The sequence below is a fragment of the Helobdella robusta genome, assembly GCF_000326865.2.
Source record: "Helobdella robusta unplaced genomic scaffold HELROscaffold_9, whole genome shotgun sequence".
Taxonomy (NCBI): Eukaryota; Metazoa; Annelida; class Clitellata; order Rhynchobdellida; family Glossiphoniidae; genus Helobdella; species Helobdella robusta.
The window spans coordinates 3,313,013-3,323,250 of NW_008705512.1; the positions used below are offsets into that span (position 1 = coordinate 3,313,013).

The 10,238-nt window shown below is 32.7% G+C and overlaps 2 protein-coding genes across 2 annotated transcripts; both read right to left on the reverse strand.

The window, feature by feature from the left end:
- Window positions 1-2,027: 2,027 nt before the first annotated feature.
- Window positions 2,028-2,318, reverse strand: HELRODRAFT_70896 (hypothetical protein; the record flags this gene model as incomplete). The annotated part of the gene is made up of 1 exon (XM_009032938.1): window positions 2,028-2,318. A coding segment is annotated over one exon (291 nt), but the record flags the coding sequence as incomplete, so codon positions are not given.
- Window positions 2,319-8,812: 6,494 nt separating this feature from the next.
- HELRODRAFT_70741 (hypothetical protein) lies at window positions 8,813-9,250 on the reverse strand (the record flags this gene model as incomplete). Its single annotated transcript, XM_009032914.1, has 1 exon — window positions 8,813-9,250. One exon carries the CDS (start codon window positions 9,248-9,250, stop codon window positions 8,813-8,815), a length of 438 nt encoding a protein of 145 aa, XP_009031162.1.
- Between the last annotated feature and the right edge of the window lie 988 nt (window positions 9,251-10,238).

The window sequence follows — 10,238 nt, forward strand, 5'->3', positions numbered from 1 at the left end:
AATTGTCTGTTATTTAATTATCAGCTGTAGAACTGTCTATATCGTTGTTAAAATCAAACACACAAATCTTAATTAACCAAAATAGACCACAATTTTCTTTCCACGCTATAACATTTGTTTGCAAGGTGATGCAGGGATTCAAACTATAAATAAATATAAATATGTAAATAAATAAATAAATTTTTACAAAATGATTGATCTGATTTTACTGCATTTAGAACCTCTAACAAAATGACAGCTTTTGTTTCTTTTCACATGACTGACTGTACATTTAGAATGACATTTATTAAGGTCAAACATATATGAAAAAATACATAATAAAGACGAAATATTACAAAATTTAAGGGAAATGTTGATAAAAACATGTAATCTTTGGTCATGAATGAATATATAAAATTAAGTACATACAAATATATCATAACACATACATGAACACTTTGTTGTCCTGATATAATAATGTATAAAAATATAAATGAAATTAATGTTTTTAAAACATTATGTAAAAAATGAGATATCATTTAAGGACAAATATAATTATATATATATATATACATATATACACATATATATATAAATATATACACATATGACATAAGTGTATATTATATAATATATATAGAGACATGAAATAGTGAACATAGAATCCCTGAATACATTCATCATTATCACATTAATGTAGATGTGTTAATTATTGTGTCATGCTATGTGTAGTATGTAAATGAGTGTAAGTAAGTTTGTATACCTGTGTTATTGTATGTATGTATGTTTGTTTGTATGAATGTTTGTATGTATGTTTGTATGTATGTTTGTATGAATGTTTGTATGAATGTTTGTATGTATGTTTGTATGTATGTGTGTATGTATGAGCGTGTAAACATTAAGGTATCAAACATGAGACTAAATGTATACATAATATATCAATGTGCAATTGACAAAAATTGAAAAATACTCAAAAAGTTAAAAATAAAACATAATACTAAGTATAATATATATATATATATATGTATTTTTTAGTTAATATATATATATATATATATATATATATATATATATGTGTGTGTGTGTGTGTGTGTAATATAATATCAAAAAGAGTTAAAATTATTACTCTATAATGTAGATTGTGTATTATGATGAAGGCACTTTTTAATTCTTATTAAAAATGGCACACACACAAGTGATGCTGTGTAATGTTATGTTGCCTTTTTAACGTAAAAATTAAATATTAGAGTAAGCATAAGAGCTTAAATATAAGTGAGTTTATTTATATATATTATATGAGCGTCAGATCTTATTATTTGCCTATATATTTGCAATTATTAAAGAAATAAAAAATCATTTCATTGTTGCCACATTGTGAGTAACACATCTGAATACATATGTTTGAATCAAAAAAACTGTTCAAATGTTTAATATCAGTCTATGAGATGGTTTCTTATCTTATAAATTGGTCATCTTATGGTACAAATGTTCATCTTACCTCATCAATGGGCATCCATTTACTGACTTTCTGCGTTCTTGATGTAGATCAAAAATGGTAGTGGCTGATGAGGTGATGGTTGATGTGGTGAAGTTTGTAGTTGGAGAAAACTTTCCCAATTGTTGACAAAGTCGTTTTGATCTTCAACCAATGATATTGTTGGAAACATTTCCATTTCTACTTCCTCAGTTTTCATTCCTGGGTCCTGGTTGAATAAACTGGAAAAATTAACATCTGGACATTGGTGCACATTCAGAAAGTCTTCAAATGGACTGAGGGGTGGGTCTGCAGGTGCCAGGCAATTGTTTGTTATTTTGAATGAAGAGTTGTTTGATATTTTGAAAGAAGAAATTTTTGCAATTTTATAAGAACTGTCTGCAGTTGTAGGTGCCAACGATGCTTTAATTGGCTTCATCACTGGCTCCGTAAAAGTTGATAATGCAGGTTTAGTTTTTGTCACTTTCGGTTTTTGCACTTTTGGAATGTCGTTTTTTATTTTTTTTGGTAATTTTTTTTCTTTATTCTTTTTCGCTTTTTTCGCAGTAGCTTCTTTTTTCTTTGGCTTATACACATAGAAAGGGTATTGCACAGAATGGCGCATCTTATAATCCTGCGCTAAATCTTCATAGGGTTTCTTTTCTTCGGCAGTCATCGATCTCCACTTTGCTCCACACATCTTGCTGATTACGGCATTGTGTAAAGGCTTTTCAGACATGGTCGATATTCTCAACCTTTCTCTCTGAGCAAATATCATGAAGGAATTCATTGGCCTCTTTATATGACCATTTGTTGATTTCTTTTTGCAATTTGTTGCATCAGTGTATGGAGTTTTTGACTCCATAAGGATTTTATTTGTATCTGGGAAATCCACAATATCAACTGGCCAGGGAGAAGATGATATCAAACCAGGTGACATCTGAGAAGATGATGACACCGACGATGACAACGACGATGAAAAGGATGACGGCGTTGTCGGAGGCGAAGTTATCACTTCCTTGGTTATCATGTTGAAGATGTTGTCTGAAATGCCTGGAACGAGATCATTGAGGTCTATATCGAACAAGTTCTCCTCGCAAACATCGGATGTGTATGAGGAAAATGGACTCTCCATTCCCATTCCCAGTTCGCTACTGAAGGACATTCTTCGGGAGAAACTTTTCCACACTAGACTACTCTGAATTCTTATGAAAAAAAATAATTCAAATGTTTATAATTTGCATAATTAATAAGCAAAAGCATGTAAACTTGTAAAGTGTATTCACAATTAAAAATTTATCTTAAAATCGTGCAAAGTAAAAATTTGAGTCATGGTTTTGATTTTTTGAGGTATAACTGAAGTTTTCATAAAAATTAGATAGATATATAAATAGCATACATCAAAAAAGATATATAAATAGCATATTAAAATAGTTGAAAATTTATCTCACTCTCAAAATGCTTCGATTCTCAATCTCAACATGCAATCAAACAACTATATTTTACTTTACAAACTACAAATACCAGAAAAAAACCCGTGAAAAAGCGTTCAACAAATCTGGTAAGTAGTCATCCTCTCCGTCTTTTATACCTAGCGAACGTTTTTGATTGGCAGTTCTGTGGCCTATTTAAATTAGACTCCACCTATATTACTCATGCCAACCAATAATATAAGGTTATTAATAGTTCAACTCCACCTATTCCCATTCATAAATAAAACTCATTTCCATCTTTGCAGAACCGAATGAACTCGGAAATGTTGTGTGTGTGTGTGTATATATATATATATATATATATATATATGTGTGTGTGTGTGTGTGTGTGCATGTGTGCATGTGTACGTGCGTGAACGTACGTGTGTGTTTTAGTTAGTACTCACACGCAGTATCTACTCGAAATGGACAGACATCTATCTAATGATTTTTAAATAAACAATAAATAATTATTTACACAAACACACGCAAAAACACACACCACACACAAAAACACACACATATATAATTTCTATATATATACTTATTTGTTTTTTTATTTTTTCAGTTAATTATACAGCGTAGTGTATCCAAGGGACGTAAAAACTAAAAATGTACCCCAGTATTTTACTCTGTATTCCAAAATTTACATCATGCACAATTTAGAAAATCTCTAAGTGTTGATTTGGATTTCTCCCTAACGAATAATGAAGGTTACACGTAATAAAAACTGCTCTATTTATAAACGCTGCTCTATTTCCTGATGACAGTATAGTCTCCAATTCAACTATTCAGTCATATTTTCAGTTTTTGGAGGGGTAATTGGTCTACGGCTGCTACATGAAGCGCCCACAAAATTTAAAAAAGTAAACATATAACGAAGATTTTTATGGTTCTTTTTTCAAAATATTTGATTAAAAGTTGAATACGCAAATAAATAAAAAGGAAAAAAACGAAAAAAAATTAATTGTAGGCACCCCAGAAGTGTTGTTCCTTAACGAAGAGCAGAATTGATGAAACATATGTGCCTGCCTGCCTGCCTGTCTGTCTGTCTGTCTGTCTGTCATGCATACACGCGCTTAATAAGGAGACACTTACCTGACATGTGAACAGAAATCTCCACTCCTAAAACATGGGAACTGATTTACACACATACATACACACACACACACACACACTCACTCAACACACACACTCACACACAACTGTTTATTAATTCATTTCTAAAATTGAAAATATATAGATTGATGCATTCATAAATACATACATTATGCATGTATATACATATATACATGCATGCAAGTACAGTACATACATTTATACATGCGTTTGTGTGTATAGGCATGTGTAGGCATTTGGCACATAAACATACAGACACACATAAACAAACACACACACCCACAGTTCCAGATTTGATTGCTAGATGATCACACACACACACATGAACAAACACACACACATATCTATATATATATATATATGTATATATATATAATGATTGCCACATACAGACACACATATACAAACACACACATACAAATACATAAACAAACAAACAAACACACACACATACAAACACACATATACATAATGTATATTATTTTGACTGCCACCGGGGGCAGACACGCAGAAATGTAGTCCTAATCTGTTGACACAAATGTCTCGCCAAACAAATAACTATCAATGAAGATCTTGTGTTGTATACCATTTCGTGTTTGCTATCTTTTGTATGTACAACTATTTCGTAATGATTATAAGGTTTGAAAATGTTTTTTTTTGTTAGTTGTGTTTTTGTAAAGATTTTTAATTGTTGGTCGTTAAAAAATGACTTTTTTTGTTGTTATGATTTCTAATTCAAAATTCAATTCTTGCATAATTATTTGTATTAAATTTAATGAAACATTAGTTGTTTCATTGCAATTTATAAAAATTAATTTATGTTTATTAGGAAATTTTTCAACATGTTAAACGATAGATCCTCTCACAAACACTGGCGTACCGTCACGCATAGAATTCTCTGTACTACAACAGCGTTGTAACGTAGTACAACATTCTACCGGAGCTTGGGCATAGCGAACAATCGTACAACGGCGATGAGGTTTACGATACAACACCATCATCTTGCGAGTGCTCTATCCTCTTTCATTCTGTTTATCCAGCACTCCAGTTGAAGCAGCAGCAGCAGCAACTACAACAGCCGCAACAAGAACTCTTCAGATGAAATGTTACTTTGGACTGATTCCATTACTTTTATGTGCATTGATTTTCAGTTTTATTGGTTGTTCTGGGACCTACTTATGTTAGATCCCGCCTTTTATGATCCACGGCAGATGAATAATTCATGCTTGTCAAACACCTTCCAATTGCAGCCATCGATGTTTAGTACACCTATCTACACGTGCATGTTCACCCATATTTACGAATAGACATAAAGAGACATGCAGAAATACATTGCTGCACCTCACACAATTAAATAATTCAGATTTCGAAGACAATTAAACTTACTTGGAAGATGAGATCGAATGTAAAAACACGGAATATGTCGTCTTTACTATGTTTAAATTATATTATTTTAAATTATATACTTCAACGTTTCTAAAAACGAGTAACAACCATTCTCCATCCACGACATCAATTCACGCGTACCATAATCGAAACAACGTTTCCAATTTATAGATCAAAGAGCACAAATCCATAAAACACATGGAATCATTCACACGCAAACAGAATAACACACACACACAGAGACAGATAGACAGACGAACATAGTAACAATTATACGTACGAACACATAAAAGTACATACAGACAGACAAAAATTCAAAAGCCCGCAGACTTACAATACAGACATACAAAATACGCAGGCTCATTGACACGCACATATTCAAGTATAAAGACGTACAAACAAATTATACACAGACACAAACGTATGCAGTGACATAAATACGCAAACATATACACACTCATAAACACAGAAGCGTATATACACACAAATACGTATTGATACACACATACATATTTGCACGTACGCACATGAAACCGCAGAAACTCATATCAACACACACAGACACACACGTATATAAACTACACACACACACACACACACACACACACACACATACACAAACGTCAAAAACTGAGATACCTTACATGATGGGGACAGTTGAGTGACATGTGAGGTAAGGTTAGTAAGTTGCTGGTGATCGTATTGTTGGTGTCTTAGTTAGTGAGTGTCTTAGTGTAGGTACACATGGTTTAAATTGTAACGTTATATTTTGCCTTAATATATATTATGAAAGTTATGCAGTATATATATATATATATATATATATATATATATATATATATATATATATAATTATATATACCATCACTCAAATGCTCACCTAATGTATAAACATACACATGTGTATGGGTGGTTTTGTTTGTATGAGTAAAAGAAAGAAAGAGAGAGGAGAGGAAAAAGAGAAAGAAAGAAAAAGAGAGAGAGAGAGAAAAGAGAAAGAGTAAGGGAGAAAAAAACGAATATATCTATAAGACCATAAAATGAAATTGCAGCCATGTGCACTTAGTTTGCATGAATGCATTTGTGGATGAGTGTGTTTACGTCTCTCTCTCTCTCCCTCTCTCCCTCTCTCTCTCTCTCTCTCTCTCTCTCTCTCTCTCTCTCTGTGTGTATGTTTTGTTTTAGATTTTATCAACTCTTCCACTTATTCCTACATATTCCTCCTCTCAATGAAGCATATCAAACTAAACCACACAGGGAAATCGATCAATGTAATAAACATGTCTGGATAACATAAAATGATAATGCGATGACTAATGTATATACAACACATCACGCACACACGGATATATATATATATATATATATATATATATATATATAATGATAATGTGTATACATTTTACGATTGTATACGTGTAATACACATTTCAATACACTGCATATATGCATAATTAGTAATGGTAATAAAAATTGTTGAAACCCTGAAACGATCGTGCTTCATATGTCGTTAAATTTACTTGTGTAGGTAATTAGGTGAGTGGGTTATTTGCATGAGGGCTGCTTTTGTTAATAAATATGTCAATGTCACAACTTTCTAACAACACCCTGCTTACTCTCTGGCCAGGCTGACTTGGCTTTCCATATCAAATTTCCAATTACGACTTCTATGTTAGAGTTAATCAGTTTGCCTGGGTATGTGGTGAGAGTGTGTGTGAATGTGTGCGGGTTTGTGTGTGTTTGCGTCAGTTAGTACGTGTGTTAGTGTGTGTGCGGTGCACGTTCTTGTGCATGTATGTGTGTACATTTTCGGATTCCGTGTCTAGTTTCTATTTTTATCTGTTACTTTACAGTTTTGTTTTTTACTCTGTAGTTATTATTTTGTTGAATCATCCTTATGTTTTTTAAAAAATTCAATTTCGTAACGTATCAAGCGTTTTACAGTTTATTTCAAACATTTATTAACGTATAACACAAAGCAATGTTTAACATTTCAATAAATAAATATTTGGTTATTGGGATGACCCATTTTAGCAATGTAAACAACATTTTTTGGTGTTATATTTCAAGAATGAGGTTAAAAAATTATTTTTTACACGTTTTTAACTTTACACAGGTTTTTCAGAACGTTTAATTAAAAAAAAACCTAAAAATATGAATCTACACAAACTTCATAAGTGGGAAAAAGTTTTTTTTTAATTTGAATGAATCAAATTGATAAATACTAAATATGTTAGTGCCTATGTGCCATGTGTTAGCATGTTTGTTTGGAACCGCGTGTATGTGCTTCTACGTTTGCATGTGCATCTCTTTTTTTGTGTGTTAGTGTGTATGTGTGTGTGTATGTGTGTTTTTATTTTTTTTTGAGAAAATAAAACAAACAGAAATATTGCAAAACAAAGACAAACTCTGAAAGTTAAGAGTAACAAAAAACGCTTGAATAATATGCACAATTTCGTTCTTTACAATAACGATCATAATAATAACGCCTCGAGATTAAATAATTCTTTGAGGATGAAACATAAACCGCAGAATCATCATTCATCAACAGACAGTGAGCAAATCCTGTTCATGCAGTCTTTCGCAATCCCAATATATCATGCCCACAAAAGTCTGCGCGGTTACATCTGCCTTCGAACCGGCAACCAAGGTGATTGATTAAGCGACGCAGCCCACTCATCTGACTCCGTGTTATCTCATTTATTATTTGAATAACAAATGGCGGGTGAATTTATTTTGAAGGAAGATTAATTGACGCAATGAAATTCATTTGCCCGCGCCCGTGCTAACAAGCAAGCGTTCGTTTTTTAAACAGCTCGTGGTCTGTATGTCGCTGCTCCTGTCCAATTTGAATTGTATAAGCTTCATTTTCCAATAATGTTCGTAAAAAAATTTTTCATACATACATGAAAAAATTACTTAGTCAAAGTTTCTTATGAAAAGATTAAATATATATGCGTGCGTGTGTGCTTGTGTATGTGTGTGCGTGTGTATGTGTGTGAGAGACATCCTTTAGTCTGCACTGATCGTAAAATTTTTATTTAAAAAGAAATACAATAAACTTAAATTGTTAAAAACTAACGTACGTACGTAGATGATGTAATTGTCCCGTCTGCCTACTACAACCACTTTATTATCATCTATAATAACTTAATTGATATTAAACACACTTCCGTCACTTTCTATAATGACTATTTTTTTATTACAACTTGAACACTGAAATTTTAAAAGTAAAAAGTTAAAGTAATTTTACTGCAATCACATTTATGCGTAATGATGGTACAAATATATGTGCATGGTATTAACATAAAATACACGCTAGTACGTACGACATTGTGGTAACGTTCAAACCACAAATGTCAATTTCCTTAGAATGAAAACTTCATCCAGAGCACCCGCGACAGCCACAATTGACACATTGAATATGCTTCCCCTCTTCCAGCTTTGATTTCGGAACTCTGCAGATACAGTTCGTGAGGAAACTGGTATTCTGGGTTTGAATGCAAGTGAGGCAGAAGAGCTTCTCGTAGCCCATCTTTTTCCACTTGGCGATCAGGTTGGCGTCGGCTATCCTCTCTTTCAGGCAGTACTCATATAACTCTCTGGAGATGGCTCGCCTCCTGTAGAAGAGATCGTATATGTACCTGGATCTCTGCGAGTGTACCCTGGATATAGGCCAGAGGGATTCTATCTTCCTCATTCCTTCGTGAGGTTTCGCTTCGCCTTCTCTCATCTTCAAATCAAACTCATCGAGTGTCGGTTCGATGAGATCCCAGCCATCTGGCGGAGGTTTGCGACGACTTCTCTTTACTTTCGGCATAATTTGTTTCTCGGGAGTTTCAAATGAATTCCTAAAATCAAACGATGTCTGGACTAGCAGTCGAAAATGTTTGTTGGTTATCAAATGTGTGACACATTACTTTATATAACCTGATTAACGAAGAAGTTGTAAAAAAAGATAGTAAAACAGGTTGTATGATAAAACATAGAACTATTCAATAAAGAAAAGTGTTGCAAAGAAAATTACAAAGAAAATAAACGATCTATCAAAATAATTAAAATTATTAACTAAATGAATAATAAACTAATTAATTTGCTATTTAATTAGAAATAATTTTAGAAACAAAGAATTAAAATATTATTAATATTTAAAACAGCAAGTCTGAGAGAGTTGTGTGGATGTGTGCGCGTTTGTTTGTGTTTGTGTGTGTGCGTGTGTATATTTCAGACAGACACTCACGATATTGTTTAATAATAATAACGTTAACATTTGGTTGGTTGGTTTATTGTTATTCACTCACTTTATCTACAATCATTCATTTCAGTGCAATTTAGGTGCGAAATATGAATAAAATAATTTTTCAAACAAAATCAGGACACCATCATCATCACCACCGTCATCATCATCACTATCACTCATTATCATGATCGTCATTGTCATTATCATCATCATCATCATCATCATCACCATCTTTTTTAATTAATATCATCATCGTCGTCGTCATCTTTCTTCACTATCATCTTTGTCATCACAATCTACATCATCATCATCATCGCATTTGTCACCATCATTGTTGCAATATTACAGTCACCATCGTTACATCCATTAACAACAGTGGACACTTTTTCACAGAACAAGAACTAGACAAAATGTATCTCCAAAATTACAAACTAAACAACACCAATCAACATTAACACCGTTATTAAAAACATCAAACAACAACACCACCATCTACAACACCAACAACAACACCTACAACACCAACAACATCAACAACAACACCAACAACAACAGCAACAACAACACC